Source organism: Amphibalanus amphitrite, unplaced genomic scaffold (genome assembly GCF_019059575.1).
Source record: "Amphibalanus amphitrite isolate SeventyFive unplaced genomic scaffold, NRLGWU_Aamphi_draft 000579F_arrow, whole genome shotgun sequence".
Lineage (NCBI taxonomy): Eukaryota > Metazoa > Arthropoda > Thecostraca > Balanomorpha > Balanidae > Amphibalanus > Amphibalanus amphitrite.
In genome coordinates, this window is record NW_024882073.1 from 174,706 (window position 1) to 200,752 (window position 26,047).

The 26,047-nt window shown below is 47.4% G+C and overlaps 1 protein-coding gene across 2 annotated transcripts in view; it reads right to left on the bottom strand.

Moving 5' to 3' along the window:
* LOC122394200 (bifunctional 3'-phosphoadenosine 5'-phosphosulfate synthase-like) overlaps nucleotides 1-17,329 on the bottom strand; it is a 55,130-nt gene extending 37,801 nt beyond the window's left edge. The window contains exons 1-2 of one of the 2 annotated variants that reach the window (XM_043390924.1): nucleotides 17,063-17,329; nucleotides 16,434-16,594 (exon numbers count right to left, since the gene is read on the bottom strand). In XM_043390924.1, coding sequence (XP_043246859.1) covers nucleotides 16,434-16,520 — 87 coding nt within the window. In that variant the 5' untranslated portion in view covers nucleotides 16,521-16,594; nucleotides 17,063-17,329. Of the gene's footprint in view, nucleotides 1-11,187; nucleotides 11,405-16,433; nucleotides 16,595-17,062 lie in introns of those variants that run through there. The other variant, XM_043390926.1, reaches the window with a different exon arrangement.
* Nucleotides 17,330-26,047: the final 8,718 nt, after the last annotated feature.

A 26,047-nucleotide genomic window follows, 5' to 3' on the forward strand; every position in this document is an offset into this window, starting at 1 on the left:
AAAAAACTGTTATCTCAGATTTTTTAAAATTGTGGGATTTTAACCCCCCCCCCCCAAAAAAAAACTTAGTCTTTTTTAGAAAAACGCAAAATTATCCCAAAATTTTACGAAAAAAAACGGAATATGTATGATAGTCCGTGCGCTCTTCTATCTCCATACCAAATTTTAGATCGATATCTCCTTTTTTGGCCAAGCTATGCGAAAAAAAAACTGTTCAAAATTGATGACGTCAATTTTTTTAACTCAATTTTTAGCAATTCTAGACCACGTAGCGCAAAACAAAGGCCACCATTAGGCTCCCCGTGACGAGCTGCATCGAATCGATTACCATTTAAAAAAAAAATCAGCTTAAATTTGACCTAATTTGACCTGACCTTGACCTGAACTTCACCAGAACATAACCTTAACTGGCCCCAAAGGCTGCCTGACCCACATAATCGCATTTGTCATGTAAAATGGACCATAAAACATGCATCATATGATATTTTCATATTCTGACCCTCAGTGACCTGACCTGGCATCAGTGACCTCAACTAGCAAAATATGTGTTTAACGAACAATTCCCATCGATGATTTTCAATGACATGCATTTTACTCGATTTTACAACACATTTCTTGAAATGCCTGTAAACGGTGAAAATTCGACATTTGACCTGACCTCACTCGCTTTGACCTAGGTCAATGAAATTGGGTCACAAGGTAGTTCTCCGCCGTGGCTACCCAACACTGTTTGCGGCTTGTTGCTATGTTGCGTGGTTCTCGAGATCTTAGGGGGAGGGGGCTAAAATGCCCCCCCCCCCACAACAGGGCGCGTTGCTCCGGCAGACCCCAACGGGGCGCGGGTTAAGTCGCAGATGATCTACCCAATGCATTCTAGTCTAGGTAGCTGCACGAAACGCATAGGAACTTCGCAAACTCACTAGAATGAATCGTTACTCCGCGGATTCCCCGGGTGGTTCGCGGATCTCGTCAACTCTTCAGGGAGTTCGCGGTTATCCTGAAGAGTCTTGTTCATCCGCGGATCCCCGCCCGTTTATCCGCGAATATACTAGACTTGATGTTCATCCGCGGAGCCACTAGGGACTTCGCGGATACCCTAGGAAATCCGCGGATCCACAGATTTCGCAAACTCACTCTAACATCCACACGACACTCGGCACGACAAGAACCTTGTCAGCAGACAGTCCTGGCAGCAAAACATCGGTCCCGAGAAAATTAAATTGGAAATACGCAGGTCACGGGACAACTCCGAATGATTGAATGGGGTTGGGAACTCGATTTTTTAAGATTGCATGAAAATGATCAAACTATTTTCACAGAATTTATGGTGCATACCATTGCCTCATAAAATCAATATCCTGAGAGAAATGGGGGAAGAAAGATAGGAAACTTGTTTTGAAAAGTTCTTGAAAAAAGATGCTCTTGATGCTGTTACGTCACATGTCACCTTCTGCGGTTGACAAATAATGGCGCATCTGGCGCACCACAGATTACATGTTATATCAATGGGTGAAAGATGTTGTTTGTTTCACTCTGCCATTCGCGCTGTTTTTAACTTTAAATTATGCTAAAACATTTACGGATGAAATGTTCAGTGTCAAAAATTGATGTGCCTGCCGTGTACTATATTCCCACTTAACATTGAGCGCGTGATAAACATTTTATGTACCTCGAATTTTCAAATGATAAAGATGATGAATCGGAGGATGCTGAAAAGCAATAGCTCATTCCAATATTTGGACTACTTTACGATTAAAATGTTTACATTCCTGTCATCTTATTGATCATTTATTTGTTCTTTTTTATGAAAATAACTTAAGGCGTTGAGAACCGAGGTAATTTCTATCTACCGTGCCTTAACTTACCAGCAACAGCAATCTATCTACGCCCTACGGTGGCAAGGGAGACTGTGAAAGAAGCGTAAGATGGATTCTAAACAATTCTTTTGTAATATACTGAAGGGCAAAGTGCAGAGAAGAGCGTACAAGTCCTGTTTTGTGCCAGGCTGTTGCAGCAGCACTTATGAAACTCCGAAAACGATCTTCGTTCATGTCCCGAACAACATTACCCTGAGGAGATGATCGTCTGCAATAGCAGGAAGAGCTGATGCAAGTACTTTGAAATCCACTATCAAGTCGGTGCTATTGTTGTAATGATCACTGTGAGGTGAGATATTTTGTGTAAGGGCTGAGTGTAATGCCCAGGAGATGACCTCCATTCGCCCCCTGACCGGTCAGGGTTATAAAATTTGAGTGGATGGCGGTCCGTTTGGGGTTCAGATGTCAATTGTATTTTGTTACTGTCAAACAATACATGTTATGCTGGCAGCGAATGTGTGTAACGTCGGTTTTCGAAACAGAAGTTAGAACTGTAACGGCAGAGTGCTTGCTGGTCTCATCGTAAGTATTGTAAGTGTTGTAAGCAAAAGCATTGTCAATATTGTAAGTATTGTGAGCACTGATGTATGGTAGATATCACCTCACATGATCTCGGCTCAGATAACCCTCTCCGGTGTCCCTGTCAGTAAATGGCAAATGGATCATTACAGATAAGATAATTTGTCATAATTCTTAAAGAATTGGGTGGTTTTGACTCGTTTACTCGAGGTGCAGGTCGCATTTCAATACTTTTCCATAGGCTTGCAATGTAAAGGTCACGACTCTGACCTAACCTCAGGTCACAGATCAAAAATTCTGAGATATACGAACGACACATACTGCAGGTACTGTTTTGAAGACTTGATGAGAGGAAATAACTTCGTGAAAACTAAAGCTCTGACGTGTTTGCAAACTTCTGAGGTGGGGTCAACAAACCCGCTCTGGTTACCTGACCTGACCTGACCCGGCATTTTTTTTTTTTTGCTGAGATGTGCGCAATGAGCATTTAGGAAAAGTCACCAAATATGAGCTGAATGTCTCGCGGCGTTTGGCAATTGTACAAGAAAATCCTGAAAGGCCTCCCCGTCCGAAATAGTGTTAATGTGTATATGAAGAGTTGCAAATGCCAAACATACCCAGATCTAAGACTGCAGTTCCCAGCGCCGCTGCAACGTTTTTAAAACAAACATACATAGGACATACAAACATGTTTATTTGCATCTGTTTTGGATAATAGCAACTCATGGCGCCATCACCCGCGATAACTGTTAGGATTTGAGATACCTATATTTTTATTTAGGCCATTAGTTTGGCTGTAATGTTAATTAATATTAGTTGGGCGGAGTTTGGTAGTTTTTTATTTAACTTGTATGTTGTGCTGATTGCGGGTTGTTCAAACCTTTCAAATGTAAGGACCTTATTGAACTCAACCCTACCCCTACACTACCCTACATACGACTGGACGCTTTCCAAGCCCACAAGCATGACGACGCCGAGATGGAATGTAGCCAGTGTGGGGCGGCGTGTGGGGCGCCGCTTAGCCTATGGGGGTGCACTTCTAGTGGATGGGGACGGGGGTGCACCTGCACCCCTTTCATATGGAAAGTTACTTCCCTGATTACAGCTCCCCGTATTGCACCTAATCAGGGAACGGCCAGCAAACGGAGGAACTATTTCTGGATGACAGGCGAATAACCGCTCACGCAAGGAGCGGAGCTCCGCCCCGTCCAAACTGGCCAACAAAGCAGAGACAGAGGCAGCATCACATCTTCCATCTAAGAACTGGTTTCTGGCTTGGAAGATGAGCTCCATCTTTGCATCCGAGTCGGTGCTGTCAGGAATCAGCTGGTCTAATGGAGTGAGAGTAGTGAGACGACTAGCTATTGTATCAGAGCTGCCTGGTCTTCGTAGCATTTGCACCGATTCTTCTCGATCGGACTCTGAATTCTGTCCCTCCTGCGTATTACTTGAGGCATTGCTAAGTCTTTGGCAGAGTTTCATTATCCATGCTTTGCAAACAGTGCCATAACAACACAGTTAATTAATCACCAAGCTGTTTTGCAAGTTCCAATACAGTTGAATCGCACGCGATTTGAGTGCAAAAATCAAGAAAAGTGCCAACTTGTTCCCGTAAAATATTTTGAATATTGACCTAAAAAGGTGAGTAATTTCCAGATAAAATAACAGCGAAATCAGTTTTCGCTTGCCAATAAAACTCACAGATATTGAAGCTCCATTATTAAAGGAACATTTTAGTATATGCCATTCTTTATAAAACTTCTTAGCCACGCAATACCAGCGCAAAATAAAGAGACACTGAAAACACGACCAATCACTCCGATTTACCATAGGAAAATACATAGACAATGTATGTCTCAACTGCGCCAAATATACAGACAGTTATATACCTACATGTGACGTCATGATTAGCCCGACCAATCAGAAGCAAGTTGTTTTCAGCCACAAATAATTAATTTCTGAACTAACTAGGCATTTTTTAACAAAGTGATTTTAAATTAAATCATTAAAAATTCTGAGCTTTTTTATTTTACCAAAACATACAGAGCATGCAGATAGGTCCCAACCCTATTGTCAATCTGACGAGCCAGAGCCAATTCAGCATGCAGAAAAGTTGCCGTTGCAACAAACAAGTTTGATAGGCACACACAATACAACGACACCACTCCAGCCAACGCATGAAGAAAACAAAATGGTCAAAATGTGACAAATTCCTCCAAAAAGGTGGGCGTTTTGATTCACATGACTATGTGCAGATCACAAAGCCTAACAATCTGCCAGTTACAAAGTCTGAGTCTTGGGTCTGTTGCGGTCTAAGTCCCAGCCTCAGTCTCGGCGCCGTCCTTCAAGTCTGTCGAGTCCCGGATTGGGTCAGCTCTGTCGTTCTGTGCACGGGTCCCAGTCTGACCCCGCCTGTCGTTTTGTGTTTGGGTCCCAGTCCGTAGTGTGTTTGGGTCTCGGTCTGACCCCGCCCCGGACTATGTTTGGGTCCCAGTCCTGACCCCGATTTGGTCCCGGTCCGACCCTACCCGGTCTGTGTTTAGGTCCCAGTCTGTTTGAGTCCCAGTCTGGGTCCACCAGTCTGTGTTTGGTTCTGCCCCCGACCCGATCCGGTCTGGGTCAACAAAGTCCCGGACTGGGTCAGCGTGGTCGCTCGGTCAGCGCCCCTGCACACCTGCGCCGCTCCGACGGTAACGGTACTATACAGCGGCACCGTCCACCGGTCAGCCGCAGGGCGGCCGACACCGCGCCACCGCAGCCGTCAGCGGGACATCAACACCGGCACTGCTTCCATTAAACCGTCAGTCCAGGCCACTCACATAACAATAAACTTTGATTCTGCTGCTATACAGACATGACTATAAACCGTCGTGAAGTATCCATGCTTGCAGGGAAAAGTGATACAATATTGCGCCAAATGCGTGGCTGTGTTCTAAGGTCTAAATAATTTCACACGTCCTTTGAGGCAGGTCAAAATCAAATTTAACCGAATGGCGGTAATGCATCATCAATCGAGACAATGGTGGAAGAGCAGGGCTTATTTTTGAGAATGTTTAGACATATGATGCGCAGATCACGACTGTGATCATTTAAGAGTCTAGGATCTGCTCATATCCTAATGCCTTGGCGGGCAATAGAATAGCGAGGCAACAGATACCTGGCGTAGTCGCAAATAATCCATGGCATCAGTGAGACGAACGCACCATAACACACGCCTTCGAAGTTCGGGCAATGGCTTTATAATATTGATGCTGCTTGAAACACTTGCTAAAACCGACTGTACTAGCATTTATATATAAAAAAACGTACAACCTGGTGCGTTAAAGGTAGTGTGCCAGCTTTCCTGGACCGTATGGAGTTAATGGCCCAGATAAGGAGAACCGGATTTTTAGAACTTATCCATACCTTCAAAACTCATGGAAACGTCTTAAATTCTTCAAATTTTGAGTACCCCAGTGTGAAATTCGCCCCGACGGGTTGTCGGTCGTACCCCAACCACATTTCACACCACTATGAACAATAAATGCACACACTGAAATCGCTATTACCGATATGCTCATCCAATCAAGTTTCGATAAACCCGTTCATCATCTCCTGCGGTTTCGAACACGCCTGTTAGGTGGTGCGGTAGACCGCGCCCAAAGCCAGGGCCCCGGTAACGTGAGGTAGCCGAGTCGGGGCAGCGTGCGCTGACCCAAGCCGGGGCCGCGCGTCCTCCCGGTGTCATGTGATAGCCCGGGGCTGCCCGCGGGGATGCGGTAGATCGCGCCCAAAGCTGCGGCCCCGGCTTGGGTCAGCGCACGCTGCCCCGACTCGGCTACCTCACGTTACCGGGGCCCTGGCTTTGGGCGCGGCTTCTGCTCATACTTTGTGGTGCGGTGGTGGTGCGTCGGGCCGCGCGCTCTGACTTCGGCCAAGAAAAATGCGTCAGCTGATCATTGTCATTTCTGCCAGTTGCGTGTGGTGAAATGGGGTCATAACTTAAGAGACGGCTGTTTCATATCAATTATTTTACATAAAATCATATTTCAAACCATAAATAATGTTCGACAGCCAAATAAAAGAAACAATACCAATACAGGCTTACAGTTTAAGGCTCGACATTGTGTTGTCTACGATTAGACAGCTGATAACTCATTCCCGTACGTCGTAACTCTATAATGACCTTTGCTTATTGTCACATGTGCCCCGCATTCGCGATTGTTGCCGACGCCTGTTTGCAGGTCAGCCCACTACAGTTGTTATACATATCGAAAAACCGATAAACTTTTAGGCGAAAAAGGCACTATTCCAGGCCCATTTTTGATTTTTTTGCGATATTAGGTAAAAACAGAAGCTTCTTATTCTAGGAAAAATAAAATGGGAAATCTTTCAAAGGTGGCACACTACCTTTAATTGGAAACTCGACAACCTTCGCCACACCTCTACAGATAAAAAACATACCCCTCCCGTCGAATTCAACAGGCTGTGCCACACGTGCGCCAGAGCCCATGACAGTCAGCGGCGACTCCTTTGAAGAATGCCTCGTCACGGTCCTCTATACTCGATCCACCTACAAATATTGTCCGCCCTACGTCACCTGTCTCATTCTTTCCGCACGTAACGCCGCCGCTCGCACAAACGGCTTCAAAGCGCACTGTTGGCATATGTGCCGCATGTGACCTAAGAAAAAAAGCTGAGACATGAGAGACGGTCGATCGACATTTTTCCTCGCAGGTGTGGGCAAGTCTGGGGTCTGACAATCTGACATAGGCAGAAACTGCAATCTGGGACACATTTCGCGACCTTGGTGCACTGGGTAGGCACCAGCCAGTCTCGTGGTTTCGTGCCCAAATGCACGAGAGGCGAGAACAGTAGTTTTCCTCCACCAATTATCTGGGCTTTTCGACAGTAGCGGCAGAACACCTTCGATTAAGGGGGGGGGGGGGCACTGCCGACTTTTGGTCCGATTCTTTCTGTGCAACGCCCATAGGGCTGATGTAAAAATGCCAAAATCAAAGGGGGCACGGTACCACGGTGCCCTACCCGTTCCGCCGCCTATGCTTTTCGACAATCATTGCACTTTTCCAGGTTGTAAAACAAGCTCCTCTCAACAACTCAAATGCACCCTAAACAATTGGTAGAACTAAAGAAGGCTAACAAATTGCTGTGCATGAAATCTCTCACACCACGCCCAACAAGGAAAATACCTCGACTCTGTTTATTTATGGTTTAATGGCTGCTGCATGACATATTGCATAATACACAAACCATGGAACCCAGAGGAATTCAATATTCGGATCACGGCATCACCGTTCACAGGGCACAGCGACGAACGTAAACAAACGTGCTGGGCTCTATGCACTTCCCACGGGAGTCGATGCGGGACGACGGGGACACGTTGGGCGGAGGAACGGGAAGGGAGCCGCAGCCACAGGAAGAGTCACAGCCACAGGAACGGAGGGGGAGCTCACAATCACAGGAACCGGGCCGGAGTGAGAACTGTGAGCCGTGGAGTTACAGAGACGGCTTCAGTTACATAGCCCACAGTGACCTCAGAAACAATGAAAGTAATGGATACAGTGAGATACATGTAATGGAGGCATAGCGGGCACCGTCACAGACATTATAGTCAACAGCCAAAACCACAGTCATCACCACGGTCACTGCCAGTGACCGCCACAGCCACAGTCTACAGTCACAGCCAGTCAACAGCCAGGCCCACAGTAAACACCGTCAGTCAATCGCTGTCAAAGCCACAGTCATCGCCCCAGCCACAGCCACAATTTTCACCGCAGCAGTCACCGTTACACCCACAGGAAACTAGACGGAAGCACAGCAGCTAACAGTCACGGATGCAGTAACAGAGGTAAAGCCACACTGGGTCGGCTCGGCTTGCTGCTCTGTCTGTCGGTCAAGAGATGGAGAGAAGTGTGCCAACACATTACCGAGAAAAGAAAGATGGAGGGAGGGAGGGAGAGGGAGAGGGAGAGGGAGAGGGAGAGGGAGAGGGAGAGGGAGAGGGAGAGGGAGAGGGAGAGGGAGAGGGAGAGGGAGAGGGAGAGAGAGAGAGAAAAAAGATGACAATGCTGCCTTTCTGACAGCGGCTAGAGAACAGTGCATGACAAGTTCATAATTCTAAAGGCAGACAGAGCACTCAAGCGTTGTTAACAGATGTCTACGGTCGCCTTCTGTTGTGAGTGAATACGAGTTATAGGTCAGACCGAACCACCTGCCAACTCATCAGTACACCATATGGTGACAAGCTATTGGAAATTAAACACCCTTCTCCTGACCTCACAATACACTGTCACCAAAGTCACATACTGATACCCCAGCACGCACCGACTGTCAGTTCATTTTCTCAGCACGTCAGCATTCAGGCGGCACAAAATTCCCGCCCTAAATGTCATCAGGTTCATACCACACATACAGGGTGGAAAGTAATTACGCGAACATACTTTTTCGTCTTCTAGTAATGAAAAAAACGGCGGTGACATAAACAATATATGTTTTACTTTATCCTTATCTCGTTGCGATGCATTGACATAGGCGTTCCGGCATGATTTACATCAGCATGTGAAGATCTGTTGGCCAAAGCTCAGCCCACACCTTATGGAGCTGTCCAGTGAGGCAATCGGCATTGGTGGCTCCTTGCAGCTTTTAGACGGTCTCCTGAGGAGTCATCTGGAGATTTTTAATCGAATTGAGGCCCAGGCGTTTCCCAGATCAGCTTTTGTATGTCCTGAAGAAAAACAGGTTCTCACAGCACCAGTATTGCGTTTTGTTGGCCGTGAAAGTAAGGATTTCACCAATCACGAAGAGAAGTTTCTTTGCGTCGGGCACAAAAGTGCGCTCAATCATTTTGCCCCTTTCGTTGCACGGTGGATTAGACAGAGACACTCGTCTTGGAGGATGTTCCACCGGTTGTATACTTTATTTTTAGTGACCTTTTTTAGCGCTACACGCAATTCTGACACCACCCGGGGGCTCGTGACCCACTGATGTGTTCCTTTGCCGGATGTTTGAAGGTTGGGACGGACGGGACATAGGACGCAACAGCAGCCCTCAGAGCAGTTGTTCTGCAGGTTTGACGGATGAAACAGTTTCACAGATGTCTCACCCAACCACAAATCCAGCTGACTGTCCTCCTCTGTCCATCTTTGATTGTCTTTGAAAAGCTTCAATTAACAATTCTGCTGTTAATTCGTGAATTTTGGTCATCCCGAGGGTTTGTACGACTTAATTTTCGAATTTTTGCGTATTAATGTGCGAATCGTGATATCCTAGATCGGGTACCCGGCCAGAGTAAGCTATTTTGCCAGTTTTTGGGTCGACTGGCGTCGTTTTGTCGCCGACATGGTGACCACCCGTCCGGCGACAGAATTCGCCGAGGGGTTGCTGCCGCAGACGGCTTTGCTTTTTAAGTCCTCTCAAGTGTTATTATGTTTTAAAAAACGTATAATTGTGCAATGCTGGTGCTGAGACCGCTACGAATCCCTTCTCCGCCAGTCCAGCGAAAATAATCACAGACGCTTTCCCTGGCAGCTCCAAATTGAGCTCTTTGCCCATTTCGGTCTTGTGCAGCGTATGGTGTCTGCACCATTTTAAGTCGAGAGGTGTTTAAGACCTTCCAGGTCATTGTTCAAAGATAGGTCACTTTTGGTAGATGAGGCGACAACAAACACGACCAATTATGTTCCATGACAGCCCGTACTCATAAAAATGCTCCACTGACGGTCAAAATTGTAAGAAAATACATGTTCGCGTAATTACTTTCCACCCTGTAGGTACGTATACATAAGCGGGTCTCCATACCAGGACCTCTAAAGTCCACAGTCCAGGCGGCTTCTAGTCAGCCCAGTCAGCGTTACAACGTCAGTTCGGCCGGTGGAGGGGGCGTGGTAGGGATAGAAGGGGGCGTGGCAGGACCAGAAGGGGGCGCGGTAGGAACAGAAAGGGGGCGTGGCAGGGATAGACGGGCGTGGCTGCCGGAAATGAGACACAGTGGGAGCGGCAACGGCTGACCAAGAGCTGAAAGCAGCGTGACATAACCGACCTTGACGCCAAACCGGGTGTCTTGTGGAGGATCGTGACAAGGCAAATGGGGCGATTTACTTTGGGGATACGACAGGAAATAGGAACTGGAAGTGCTGAGAGACTCAAGTGGAACCCATGACACAGATAAATGATCTCGCCGGAGATATGGGTTCTCCCAGGCGACCACAGCTTGAGTCGCTAAAGACAAAGCCAAGGTGACTGCTGAGCTGAAGCACTCAGCTGTGTTCGCAAGCCATGTCGAATCGTGTGGTCGAAAGGCCTTGCTTCAAGAAAATGCTCACCACCGAATCCAGCCACGGTAAAACCATGACGGTGCCCTGACATTTAGATTCACAAGCGTCCGACACAGCGACGCTCAAGTAATCTAACCAAAGCCGAGCGGGATGAAGTCAGGTTTGAATAACATTCCGCGTTCCGATCAACAGTTCTTCGACTGAATAATGTGTACGAAGAGCGAGGTCATGTGCTGAAACGAGACTCAGCTCCTGGCTACATTTATACAAACTAGCGGCAGTAAGCTCACATCCTGGACACTTGACAGTATAAGCCAGACACACACTGGTTTCGATTTACTCTCGACTGATAGTATCCCCTCAAATTGATAAATCGTGTCTTCCAGAATAAGCACAGCTCCTTAGCCTCACAAGTACAGTACCCTGTACCCCGAAACTGACACGACGTTCTGAAACCACCATTCACGAGCCGAGTACCCCTACATACCAGGAAAAACACACACCCCAAGTTCTCCTACCTTTCCGAATCCCATCTCTGCTTCTCTGATCTTCCCTCCTGCTCAACTTAACCACCAACTACCAGTCTCAAACACACCCTCCGGGCGCACACACCGTCGACCGTCCGGCCTCGGCCAAATCCAGCCGGAGAGTGACGGCTGGGCGGCGGCGGCACTGGCTCCTCAGTGCGCCGCTGGAGTCGAGAGGCGGGGACGGGGGTGTGGCGGCGGCGGCACTGGCTCCAGTGCGCCGCTGGAGTCGACTCGAGAGGCGGGGCGGGGTGGGAGTGGGAGTGGGGCGGGGGTGGGGACTCCAGTAAGACGCTGGAGTATAGAGTCGGCGGAGAGCGGATGAAGGGGGTGGGGCGGGGAGGCGACTCCAATACAATGCTGGAGTAGAGATTCGGAGGAGTGGGTGGGGGTGGGGGTGGGAGCTCCAGTAATACGCTGGAGTAGAGTCGGAGAGCGAATGGAGGGCAGGGACGGGGGGTGGGGGTGGGGACTCCAGTAATACGCTAGAGTAGAGAGGTGGAGTACGCTGGAGGCGGAGCGGGGCTGGGGTGGGAAGAGACATTGGGTGTGACCGGCAACGGGGCAGTGTGGTAGTTATTTCAACCAGGGTACTTCCCACCTGATATATGTAGGTCGAATCTTGGCAGTGAATCAAACGAAGAAAAAAATCCGGAAGTGTGATAGAATTGGGTCATACTGCGAGCCCAGCTGCAAAGCCCGGGAGAGGAAAATTGGCGTAGAATAGCGCCCGCACGCAGGATACAGACTGAGCGTCGAGGGAGTGAATCAGCACTGCGAAATCGTAGAACTAATGGGCGACCAAGGGCGTCAGACAGGCTCCAGTGGCAGTGTAGGTAACGGTTGTGGTGCCTTTGGCACACGCAACCAGCGTTCTTTCAAGATGCCGTAACAACCACAGGACAGAGCGATGTACGGCACATTGCTAATAATATTGTCGGTATTCCACCGCTCCACTAAGTAATAACGCAGTCACGGTCACGATCAAGCTCAAGGCGAAACCCAAGGCCCAGGTCAAGGTCAGTCAAGGTCCGTCACGGTCAAAGTCACGGTCAAAATCAAGACCATCCCAATGGCCACTAACCATCACATCCCGCCCCATCCAATTTTTTTCACCTCTTAAGTCCCACCCAACCCAATATCTCCACCTCGTATCTCATAACCGGTCATTTTTCTTTAGCGCACCACGGACCTCGACCGCGGAGCCATCGCCAGTGATGGACCACCGCCGATTTCCATTTCCCGGCCATAGCCGGCCGGCCTGCCGACTTGTTGAGTGCCCCCCCCCCTCGAGACCCCCCCTCAGGTCGTCCCCAGCGACCGAGACCCGATCAATGATCAGATTCGGTCGCAGAGTACCGCCAGAGCAGCTAGCGAGTCTCTCGAAAACAACGGGAAGGTAACGGGAATGATACGACTGAGTCGACTGACGCTATTGTATGTAGAGCTAGAGGCCATGTAGGCAGTCATGGAAGTAATGTGGAACTAATTTGGTAGCAATGACTGCTAACTGCGTGAAAAAAATACTAATTGATTAGCAGGTATTCACGTAAGCGCATTGTTCAAAATAAATGTAACAATATGTAATTTGCATGGCAGAAATATAAGTTTCTTCTCACTGATATAAATTTTGACGTCAAATGCCGTGAATCCAAGACAACCTTTCAGTGAGATTGGGTCCAGAGAGATCTGACTGACTCCGGACTCGGCGTTCCTTTTCGTTTATTTATCCTCAGGAGTTTTGTGGGAGTTTTATTTTCACAGCGTGATGTCTGTAAGAATAATAAACAGAACACCTAGAAAAGTTTCATACCATATCATGCTCTGTAAGCTGTTCTCGTATTTCTTACGGGCGTTATCCAAGTTGCAATCTGCTGTTGAGTCCGATCAGTCTTTAGCATTGGTAATGCAGTTTGTCATTACAAGTGTATAAAGGTGAGTCTTACTTGCACTGCCTTTTGCCCGTAACGATGATTGGTCGGATATGCACACCACCAACCCTGCTTAAGAGTGAAGAGTTAAGTTGACAGCTGTGGTGAAGCGGAACGAGGATATTACAGGATGCGATTCTGATAAAACCGCATCCTTCGGAGGCATAGAAACACGTTTTTTCAACTAGTGATAAGCTGCATTGGTCATTTTTCCATGAATATTCATTTCGACTCAAAACATCCATGAGCGAATGCGAATACAACTTAAGAGCCTCCAAGGTCACACAACAACCTTGAAACTCGCCGCAAGCATCACAAGTCACCTTGAGACGGCATCCCCAACAAACCACCTCAGACGTCTCCACATCCCTACAACGATCCCTAACTCCCTTCTTCAGACGTCTTCAGACGTCTCCCGTATCCCGCCCCCTCTCGTAACCTCCCATTCAAACGGCAAGTCAGCGTGATCTCGCTGTAGGACCCCCCCCCCCCCCCCTCCCCCAACACTCTTAACGACTTCAGGGTCGCTTCTGACCACAGTACACACACACTCGAGCTACCAATCAGGCGGCGAACGCCCGACAGCTCATGGCCAGCGCTCACAAGTGCCGAGTCATTGTTAAAAAAGTTATATGAGCCGCTGGACCGCAGGCCCAAGTCATGTCACAAGGGTAGGGTTTAGAGTCAACGTCAACAGCACTGGCTGAAATTTGGTCGGTGTAAACTGGAAACAAGTGCAAAATGATGATCAGCAAATATGCAACTGTGTGCAAAATACCTACCCCTCAGTCCAAACCAGCTGAAGCGAATACACATAATAAGGAAACCATTGAATGAGAGACTACACATCAAATTGTTACAACTCTCATCAACAAGCATGACAATCATCACAGAAAGTGTTTGGTATTAATCGCATCAGTTGAAGGAGGAGTCATTGGTGGCAGAAAGATTCCGATAACATCCAGTTCCGGCTGGTTCGATCTGGTTTGATCGAGATAGCGGAGACTGGCGGACGGATACGACAGGACAGATCGAGTCGGGTCGGGTCGAGTCAGGTCATGTCAGGTTAGGTCATGTCAGGTCAGGTCAGGCGATGTTGATTCCAAGGGGCGTGACAAGCCCGGGGTGCGTCAGGGTAGGATTTTGTTCAGGATAGGTGCCGTGGGTCAGCAATGGGACGTGATAAAACGGCGCAGAACGCAGAACGGCAAATACAATTAAGCCAGCACTGATGAGATTCCACTAACGTTACCAACATTACCACGCAGAGCGCAAATTACATAGAGATATAGTGGCCAAGGTCATGCAACTTCATAAAAAAATGGCGCCTGTCTGCGCTACCAATCGCTACCCATTCATTCAGAGCTCGCCCGAGAAACGCCACCCCAAATCGCGCACCCTGCGACCGGCGACTTCCCGTCCTATCCGACCCCACCCACCTCCTCACCAATCCCCCCCCCCCCCCCCACCGACGTCCGACGCGGAACGGCCATATCGGGTCTGTCAGATGCTGTCATTGGATCTGACAGCCACTGAGCGGGCGACAGTAGTGCGCACTTGGGCAGGCCGCAGGAGGAAGTGGCACGGGAAACCACTGGCAAGGCGGCTAGTGCGTTAGAGGAGACGTAGACGCAGGGGTTCCTCGTGGATAACGAGTCTTTAATCCCGGATCCGTTACCGTCTATGGTTTGAGTGAATGTGACAAGATATTATTTCATCAGTTGACCCTTCATTTAGCAGTACCATCAACAAGTTATCATCAGAATTTAAGTAGTGAAATTATATACCTAACCGCAAACCAACTCCAGGATGACTGGGACGCGTTCGTTGATCACATACACCCAGCAGACTGTATCTAGCGGCGCGCACCACCACACCGAATCCGCAGCTTGGCAACTACCGTACCCTTGGCCTTGACAACCAGCGTCTTGCAAATCAGCGTTACCAGACTTCTCAGGTCCATGGTCAATAGCTGTAAGCAATATGTGGAGGAACACAGAGGAACTCTTGTATCATTCATGCTTCGTTTTTAAATACCTCGTCTTGCTCTAAATGAACACAACTGCAAGCTATTCATGCCCTAAGCCCATGCTGCTGACCTTTCCTAAAAAAGCATTCATTCAGCCACATTTGGCGTGTAAAAAGCAGTATTCTTCAATGTGCGTGCCGTCTCCGACACATATTGTTTATCCTGTTGAGAAAACGACCGAAAGTGCGCCTGAGAGGCGAGTCAGTGAGCCAGACACGCCCCCTCCCCCTCCCTCCCTTTCTGAGCGAAACCGTGTCTGCACCGTGGGAGATTGAGATTAGACAGGCAGAAATACTAAATCAAAATATTGCTTTAAATTCCATATATCAATATGGTTGGAAATATATGGTTCCAGAACGAAATACTATCAACATTTGATTTGATGCCCAACATGAAAAAGAAGCCTAACGAAACAAAGACAATGACTGATGACAGCAAGATCAATCGCAATGTGTGCGGCTTGGTGAAAGCGGCAGGACCTGCTTTCGCTGCCGACTTCGCTCAGCCTAACATGAAGTCATCGCGCAGGTGGAAATATATGTGAGTAGCAGAGCTTCCTGAAGAAATTTGAAACTGATATCCACGTAGCCTCCAGCTGCGTGGAGCAAAATGTTTGAAGAAACAGAAAGCCAAACAATGATTCTAGATTCGATTAGAAACCGAAACGTAGCACACGCGGAGAGCGGTCGCTGACTTACAGTCAACAGTTTCACCATTGCGTACGTGCACCTGCGCACAGTACGAACAAGTTCTATAGTGAATCTCATATTTTAGCCTTTTCCTCACTCGGACAGAAGTATAGACACTCATCGACGACAAATAAAATATAACTATAGCGCTCTGCGCTGACCCTCTGAGATGCCACGGTATTGCGGAGACATCACTCACAGGAAAACCAATCCACAGACGACGGTATGCACGGGAACAGGACTGGTGCCCGAACGAGCTATAGGCCTGACATCTATCGTCCAACAGGACAAACTAGGACAGATGGCGCCAGCTGTCGGCAACAATGAAGATCCCAGGCTCACTCCCAAGTGCCCAATGCCCCACATAAACCACCTCGCCCTACGAACAGGTTCATATCATCATGCTAGGCTTTATCATTCTAGTCATATCTGTTATGGTCAACTGCTTACAATGTTGCATTTCCTCTTCACGTCTAACAAAATAATAGCCATCTACCAACAAGAGTAAGCAGAAAGTACTGTCCCATTGTTTGCTTGATGGCAAAAATTTATGCATATAAACAAAGTACTGACATTCCCTGAACTCACCTGAGCCAGTTTTGCCTTCTTGTTCCTCGGTTCTGTGCCATCCTCCACAGGATGCTCCGATTGCCCCTGGATAGGCTGTTGCGGCATGGCTTGCCAGCTGGTTGTGACTAGATGAATGAGTATTAGAAGTGATTAAGATGCACTTGTTTAGTGAGTGCCACCTGCAACATACAACATCAATGCTGATTTATTGCCCTGAGATCCAGTGATAAGATGTTGTGATGCAATGCATAGGTAGGTGGTTTCTTGATCATAAAAGCATGCCGAAGGACTTCCAAATAAGAAAAGCCAATGTGGTAGGCTTAGTTTTCAAAAGCTGATAATTACTTATTTTAATACCTACCTGACGGCAAAAAATCCATTACAATTAGGTACCTAATTAACATGATGCTGCCGGTTGAGTAGTAGGTTCGTAGTCAGCACCATATTCTTCAAATAGGGGGATCAGTGAGAGGTAATGGTTACAGAATAAAGCAAACTGCTATTAGCACAGTACCTTTAACAAAGCTGGCTCAAATCCACATCCTGATCCCTAGGATGAGAACAAATCCATGTTTCCGTGAATCAATCCCAATCCATTCAGAATCACTCAAAACATACCATTTAGCAGGGAGACTACTTCAACTTACCAAAGTGTGACTAGCTTGAGAGTCTCCTTATCTTGCAACAAGACAGATGTCCTAGCAATAACTTCGGATCCTAACTAGAGGCTGTTGTTGTTGTTGTGTTGTTGTGGGTTAGGGCGCGTAGCAACTTGGCTCTTGCGTCCAACCCTAACTAGAGGCGCCAATCCAACGCCAAACACATTCAACACACGTATTTTGCCCCGTTGGATTTTGTAGCAGCCGCGCCAGAATAGCACCAACGTATTATCTTCCAAATTAAAAAATAACTTTTCCAAAGGAAGGGAATGAAGAAAAATGCGCTATGACATTTCCTTCTGTCCGACAGGAGGTACCTATGTCAGTAGGTATTTGAAGTTTGAACTACTAAAACTACCCGAATAGCTATAAAACTAGCAAAATCGACGGAACTAATCGAAATCAATGACCTTCAGCTGACCTTCACGGGACCACAAGGCACGGGTAACAATATGCGAATGATCGAATCCGAACTATGGGCTACCTCAGGCTCAGCCCGGCGCATAGGCGCGGGAGCCGGGGCCCGGGGGGCAGTGGGGGCAGCTTGCTCCCCAACTCTGGGGCCGTGGGGGCGTTGCCCCCACAGCTTTGAGACGGAATACCACACTTTTTTTTGCAAATGTTTTCTTTTTTGTTGAAAAAGCCAAGGAATGAAAAATAAGTGGCCTAAAACCGGTGAGAAAACTAGATTTGGGGGTACCCTAGGTTGATCTCTATTATGGTGTGCCCCCCAGTCTGAACGTAGTTCCCGCGCACCTGGCCCGGCGCCGAGGTACCTAAGTCGTCGTCGATTGCGATTTGCAAAATCCTATGTCCGCGGACCGCGGTCACACTCACAATGTCTATGTGGTATTTGTTATTAGTCTTCTGCCACCCTTAGGCCTTACCAAGTCAAGTACCCGTTCCAAGCCAAATAACTCCGGGCGCCCGGGCCTTGCATTTATGGGGTGGGAATCGAACGGACCCCTCTTGGTTTTTCGCGAATAACTCGCGCAAAAAGAGGCCAATCGCGACGAAACTTTCAGTACCTCAACCCGCGCCCTGCTGGGGGGGGGGGGGTGTTTGAACACCCCCCTTGTGGTTTTTGGCGAATATCTCAAAAACGGCGGCGCGGAGCGCCGCCGTTTTTGGTACACCTTATCATACATCAATTCTACACATGTTGTGAAAATTTCAGACCAAGGTCATTCAAGGTCAGGTCACCAGGTCACTTGAAGTGACCTCACCTCATAAAAAGTTTCAATGTCTGTCATAGCTACACCGAGTGACCGATCGCTTTGAAACTTTCAGCGATTGCTAAGAGCAATAGCATGTACAAAATGTATCTCTCAGAATTTTGATATCGATGACCTAAGGTCAGGTCAATTTTGCGACCTCCCCATTAGGGGAGAGTGGGGTAAGATGCCCAGGGTGGGAAAGACGCCCCACCCCCTCTAGCGACGAAACAAAGAATCGGTCCTGGAAATTAATGTTCTTAGCGTAAAGCGGAAGCCTGCCTTGTTAACAGCACAAAAAATTGCGAAGCTCAGTTGGGCAACGGCTGGCTGATGACTGCATATTTTTTATTTGCTGCTTTCAAAAAATATTTTGGTGTCAGAACATTGTAAATATCAAAGAAGGTAAATAATTTTTGCGTCCCTTGCTATAGTCGTGATACATTAGCATGCGTGTACTGTGTCCCAAATAGTTTGTTTCATGGTGTAGTTTTATGGCTAACAAATTGTACTGATTTAATGTTACTTCGGTACCTTGGGGTAAGATGCCCCCTGTCCTGATGGGGAAAGACGCCCCCCTAAATCCGTAGGCTGTCCTTCAAACAGCCCGTCAAATCGTTTATTACTTACTTGTGATGTACCTAGACAAAAGCCGATCTGGGACTATTGAGAGTCCAGTACGGTCGGGTGCTCCCCATGCCGGTCTCTCGGCCCACATAGCGGCTTTTTGGGCGGCATCTGACTCTGAGAGCCCTCACGACGGCCTCTGTGGGCCCAATTATTGGCTCCAGGGCCCCTCACGACATCCTTTGAGGGCTCCCACGTTGGCCCCACGGGCCGCACTGGCATCGGAGGTCCCCACGATGGGCGCGAGGGCCCTCAAGCATCATGAAGACCTATAAGAGCCCCACAGTGGTCTCCGAACGCCACCACGGAGGCTTGTTTGGCCGCGCTGGACTATGATGGCCCTAACGATGACCTCTGAAGCCCCTTACGACTACTTTTGAGGGCCCTTATGATGACGTTTGGTGTCTACTGCAGGCTCGAAGGGACTACTGATTCGTTCAGGCGATTCACGTGCCCATTTATGTCACTTATAGTGCAGGGGGCATCTTTCCCAACGTCAGGGGGCGTCTTTCCCACCCTGTGGGGTAAGATGCCCCCTTTCACTTCTTCAGGAAAATGCTTAATAGCAAAAAAAGTAATAATATTTCAGGCACGAAGGTGTGATATTTTTGGAGAAAAATGATGTCGGCTTCCGTTGAAACTCCAAGTGTTTGCTTTCCCATCGTCATTTTCGAATAATATATGACATAGTAAAACCCTGGGCATCTTTCCCCACTCTCCCCTATAAGTCAATGGGAGAAAATTGAAATGCGCCTCTTTTGGACGAAAGACTTATAAACACTCCCAAACACTGAATCACAAGTGGTTTAGACACACTGAACATGAAAATGGTGTCCGTGACCCCTGTTTATGCTCTGAGGTCATCTTAGGTCACGAATGGTATCTAACAGTTTTTCGCAAATAACTTTTGGTAGAGGCATGCTAGAGCGATGAAAACGCCTTAGATGTGTTCAGCTCGACGATACGGATCGACTGATATGCAACATGACCCTTTCCGGTCAGGTCATGACATTGACCTGAGGTCAAATTTTCAAGTTGACCTTTCAAGGTCAAGTTATAGTTCATTCGATGCGTCTTGACGAGAGGAACACGATGCCGGTAAAAGTAAGCTCGTACAAGGCTTGGGTCAAAAGTTATTGCAGAAAAACTGTTTCCGAAAAAAATCGGCTATTTTCGCAGTTTTTGCCCCCTGCAGGCAAAACTGTTGACGTTAGGTCAAATCTGAGAGAATTACTCAGAAAGGGCGTTAATAGGGCTATCGAATGCGCTTTTCCGCGGCACTGTAGCTCTATTGGTTCCCGAGTTATGCGTTGGCTTCTTGGAAATTGTCGACATTCGACCTGGAATTTGGCGAAATTTTGCCTTGAATGACCTCTGGTGACCTGACCTTTGACCTGACCAAAAAATTGACCGAAGTGATTTCCTCATTATTTTTTACGCTCTTTCGAACGCCGCCTTCCACGTATCGCTACGTGGCCCAGGAGCCGAGTTAGAAGGGGGGGGGGGTGTTCAAACACCCCCCCCCCCAGCAGGGCGTGGAAATCCAGGACCCCCAGCCGGGCGCGGGTTAAAGTCAACCAATTTTACACATACCCTGATAATTTCATGAAACTGACCCAAATGACCTTTGACCTGTGACCTATTCCTCGGACCATGTTTGGCCGGAATCGCGATTGGACTATGTCGGCTCACATTAGTCGCGCGTTTGCATCTTTTGGTGGTCTCAAACGTTCAAACATGTGAAATGCTGGTCAGTGGTCCCATGCATTATGGTACGTGATAAGGTCTCGTGAAGTGAAGGTCAGGACAGGTCAATGACCTTTGGTGACCTTGGTTCACTTTTTCGAGTTTTACATGTCTCTGGGCTAATTTTGGAGTTGATTTCGAATTTAGAAACCATTTGAACATTTACAAACAAGTTCTTGAGCCTTTGTAACATGTTACGAAGCTGTCTGTGGTGGTTGGCAGTTGGCACCTCAGCTGGTCAACTCACCTGGTTAACTCACCTGGCTGGGTTCCCAGTGTCGTTAAGGAAGTCGGGAAGGAAGTGAGAAGTGGGTATGAGGAACAGGAACCCTGAATCCTAGACGCACCAGCCAAAGTTGAGTTCTTGTCTGGGGAAGATTATGAAGTACGAAGGCTGGAGTTGAGCGTCTTCCGTCTTCCATGATGAGACACGCATGAATACCTACAAGGCACTTAAAGGTAGTGTGCCACCTTTGAAAGATTTCCCATTTTATTTTTCCTAGGATAAGAAGCTTCTGTTTTTACCTAATATCGCAAAAAAAAAATCAAAAATGGGCCTGGAATAGTGCCTTTTTCGCCTAAAAGTTTTTCGGTTTTTAGATATGTATAACAACTGTAGTGGGCTCACCTGCAAACAGGCGTCGGGCAACAATCGCGAATGCGGCGCACTTGTGACAATAAGCAAAGGTCATTATAGTGTTACGACCATACGACGTACGGGAATGAGTTATCAGCTGTCTAATCGTAGACAACACAATGTCGAGCCTTAAACTGTAAGCCCGTATTGTATTGTTTCTTTTATTTGGCTGTCGAACATTATTTATGGTTTGAAATATGATTTTATGTAAAATAATTGATATGAAAAAGCCGTCTTATAAGTTATGACCCCATTTCACCACACGCAAGTGGCAGAAATGACAATGATCAGCTGACGCATTTTTCTTGGCCGAGGTCAGAGCGCGCGGCCCGACGCACCACGCGTATTTGGAAATTCCGACCTCGACGAGCATCAGAAGCCACCTAACAGGCGTGTTCGAAACCGCAGGAGATGATGATGAACGGGTTTATCGAAACTTGATTGGATGAGCATATCGGTAATAGCGATTTCAGTGTGTGCATTTATTGTTCATAGTGGTGTGAAATGTGGTTGGGGTACGACCGACAACCCGTCGGGGCGAATTTCGCACTGGGGTACTCAAAATTTGAAGAATTTAAGACGTTTCCATGAGTTTTGAAGGTATGGATAAGTTCTAAAAATCCGGTTCTCCTTATCTGGGCCATTAACTCCATACGGTCCAAGAAAGCTGGCACACTACCTTTAAATACAAAGTAACGAACACAAGAGTACGGTACGGTAAACAGCAACACAATCATAAAAAGACAAATGATAAGCAGCATATACAGGGTGTCCACGCCAAAAGTGTACCCAGCCTTTTCTCCATATTTTATCTTAAAAACATCACACTCACGAACAATTGCCCTCGTTGGAGAGCCAAGGCAATGACAAAACATTTGCTATGCTTTTCAACTGTGTTCGGCACTCTGCTGACCAGCGCGTGCCGTCTGGAGCAACTGCTCTATATTTTCTATATAGGTACACTTACACGATTCAATGACGGTTTTTCGTCCAGCAGATTTTCGTCGGACAATTTTTCGTCCGCAGATTTTCGTCCGACTTTTTTTCGTCTCGCATTTTTTCGTCTGACATTTTTTCGTCTGTGCATTTTTTCGTATGTACATTTTTTCGTCTGTACATTTTTTCGTCCGGACATTTTTTCGTTCGTATATTTTTTCGTCTGTGCGTTTTTTCGTCCGGACATTTTTTCGTCTACAATTTTAACGTAACCTAACCTAACCTATAACCTAACCTAACTTAACCTAACCTAACCTAACCTAACCTTTAACCTAACCTTTAACCTAACCTAACCTAACCTAACCTAACCTTACCTAACCTTACCTACTGATGTTTGCCTACCGGGGGATAAGGAAAAAGTTACTTGCATGAATAGATTGCAAGCAATGGTAAGTCAAATATTTTTAGGTTAAGTGGTTATGCATCAGGCTTCAGGCCTTCGGCCTGAAGCCAGATACACAACCACTTAACCTAAAAATATTTGACTTACCATTGCCTGTAATCTCTCCTAAGGCATTGCCTTCGGCACTGCACTGCTTCGCCCCGAGTATTATTATGACGTCATTTGCCTCCACAGTTGAATAGCATTGTAGTATGTTTTCACTCAACCTTGGGTGAACAGACGTAAAATTTATTGAACGAAAAAATGTCCGGACGAAAATATGTACAGACGAAAAAATATACGAACGAAAAAATGTCCGGACGAAAAAATGTACAGACGAAAAAATGCACAGACGAAAAAATGTACAGACGAAAAAATGCGAGACGAAAAAAAGTCGGACGAAAATCTGCGGACGAAAAACTATCCGACGAAAAAATGTCAGACGAAATTTTGTCCGGACACGTTTGTCTGGAGCAACTGTCTACCCTTTGCGTCGGGCCACCGCCGGCAGAAGGACCGTCTGGAGGTAGGTGATCGCCTGGTCAACCATGTGGGAAGGAAGGCGACGGATCTCGTCGATGATGACGTCTTTCAGCTCCTGGGTCGATCCTGGATTGCCAGCGTATGCACACAGTCCTTGAGGAAGCCCCGCTTGAAGAAATCTAGAGGGCTGAGGTCGGGCGAGTGGGGGGAGCCCATTCCACCGCGCTTTTCAAGCTGCAGATGTGGCGGTCAGGAAAGTGCTCCTCCAGGAATTCTAGCGACCGTTTGGCGGTGTGAGGCGGCGCCCCGTCTTGTTGAAGCCATTCTTCATGGCGACGGATCCCGCGTCTCTGCTTCAGCTATCACCAGAATGGTTCCAGTGCCTCCGAGACGATAGCGTTCTAGCGTTACGGTGTTGTGTTTGTCTCTCCCCTGTCGTCCTCGAAAAAGAAGGGGCCGTTGATGCCCCCTCCATGCCTCATTGCCACCCAAACCGATACTTTCTTGCTGTGCAGAGGCATGGTCTGAACTTTTTCTAGGCAATGGGATCCCCAGTGCACGGGGCATTGTGGGATTTCACATGCCACGGTCCGTCTGCCGGCGGTGGCCCGACGCAAAGCGGCTCATATAGAGCAGTTGCTCTAGACGGCACGCGCTGGTCAGCAGATTGCCGAACACAGTTGAAAAGCATAGCAAATATTTTGCCATTGCCTTGGCTCTCAAACGAGGGCAATTGTTTGTGAGTGTGATGTTTTTAAGATAAAATACGGGGAAAAGTCTGGTTACACTTTTGACGTGGACACCCTGGAAGAGTTTTTACACAAAGTCAAATAGTCTGTCGTGCAAGTGCAGATGGAGCATTTCCTTGAACTTTGCTAGGTTTGGGGCAGAGACAGCCTCCAGAGGCAGAGCATTCCAAGCAGGCATGCATCGCACTGAGAAGAAACGCTTCCTAGTGTCAGTCCTGGTGAAAACGGGAAATATTTTGTGTCTGTGGCCTCGTGTTCGTGTTTGCGGAGGTCGACTAAATACATCAATGGGCTCTATACAGGATTTTCCATTAAATATCTTCTAGCAGTGGATTAAGTCTGAACGAAGGAGCCACCTACCATACTATGAATACCTGTCAGGATACCTACTGGTTGACCTGACCTGACCTGAACCGACCTGACCTAAATGCATGAAGACATCATCTGTGATCAAAACTAACATGAAGTTCGTGATCAGCATCCCGAAAACCCCGTAACAACCTCACATTAGGTTAGGTACGAAGTTCTGACAGGTCCCGATTTTCCCGACTTTTGGGTCATCGACCTGACCTGGAAGATCAACCAATGACCTAGGCCCGGTCATCGGCTTCCTCTCGTTACTCACGGGCAACACGCTCGTTTTTTCTGCTAAGCTCTAGCTCGAATCGGACGGCAAGGGGGAGGGGTTCCGCTGGTTACGGAGTTACGGACCCCCGTGTACGTTTGCGGCTGACACTTGACAAAACACCAATACAGGCGAGGGTTAAACCGTATATTTTAGGTCACCATGGCAACCGCTGCTTTCTGATTGGATTGTCACGAAAAGCGTTCTTAGGTGCACGTCGCACGATGCAACGCCTAATAAGCATAGCATACACATATTGATATTGTGGTGCCTTCAGGGGAGGAGCTTCGAATATGCTCAGTGGGGTGCAGGTGCCCCACCAACTTGACATTTTGTCTCACCAATAAGCGCTACGCCTGACCAACTTAGCTCATTTGTGGGACTTTGTGGCCTTGCGAATCAATCAAGAAGATTTGAAATGTCCGTTTATTACGGAAGCTTATCTCTATAATGATAGGATTTGTTCCAGTCCAGCATTTGATTCAACTTAACAATCAGCTGCATTGTTTTATTAGTTTGGTGGCTTTTTTCCCCAACAACTTCCCTGGAAAAGCTCCACCAATCAGGGTGGCTTGGTGCACGGCTCGCGCCCAAAGTAGAGCCGTGGCACTCAGTTGGCCTATACTGTCTGTCATCGGCAGCTGAGTATCGGAGTTGTATTTTCTAGTCCGCTATACTGGCTACTTCTCATCTTGGGGACAGGCGCTGCGACCGGTATCTCTTTTATTAGGTACGCAACATAGGCGGCGGAACGGGGAGGGCACCGTGCTTTCCCTTGATTTTGGCATTTTAACATTAGCCCTATATGGGCGTTGCATGGAAAGAATGGGAACAAGAGTCGACAGTGCCCCCCCCCCCCTTCAGTGAAGGTGTTCCGCCGCTACGGTACGCAAGACCTGCGAACACTAGTTATGTGGCGTTGTATTATCGTCGTGGTTTGATAACTAATCAGTAATCAGACCAGTACCTATTATTTGCAAATCGTCGTAAAAATATCGGTGCGCCGCCCTCTTTTGCCCGGACCAAAAGCCTGATCATCGTCTCCGGTTCAGTGAAAAACCCCGATGCCACGTTCCGTAATAGTAATTATTATATTGGTACAGTATCCGTCAAGCTTCTTCCACCAGCAATAAATCCTTATGCGCTGCTGTTTAATGATGTCTGACTCCACAAATGACCACTGAGCCATGGACATTAGGGGTACCCATTTTTGGGTCAATTTTCCAAATTTTAGGTGGGGGTGGATTTTCCCATTATTTGGTCTATTCTGACTCCATCTGTGCCAAAAATAGCGAAATCAAACGATTTCTAGGGGTCGCGAATTCAAAATGAAAATGCCAATTTTAGCGAAAAATTGACCAAAATAATGTTATTTTATTTTGGAACAAGGTTGCCATGCGAACAGGTTGGAGTCAATTTTACCATTATTTGGTCTATTCTGATTCCATCTGTGCCAAATATAACGAAACCAAACGATTTCTAGGGGTCACGAATTCAAAATGAAAATGTTAATT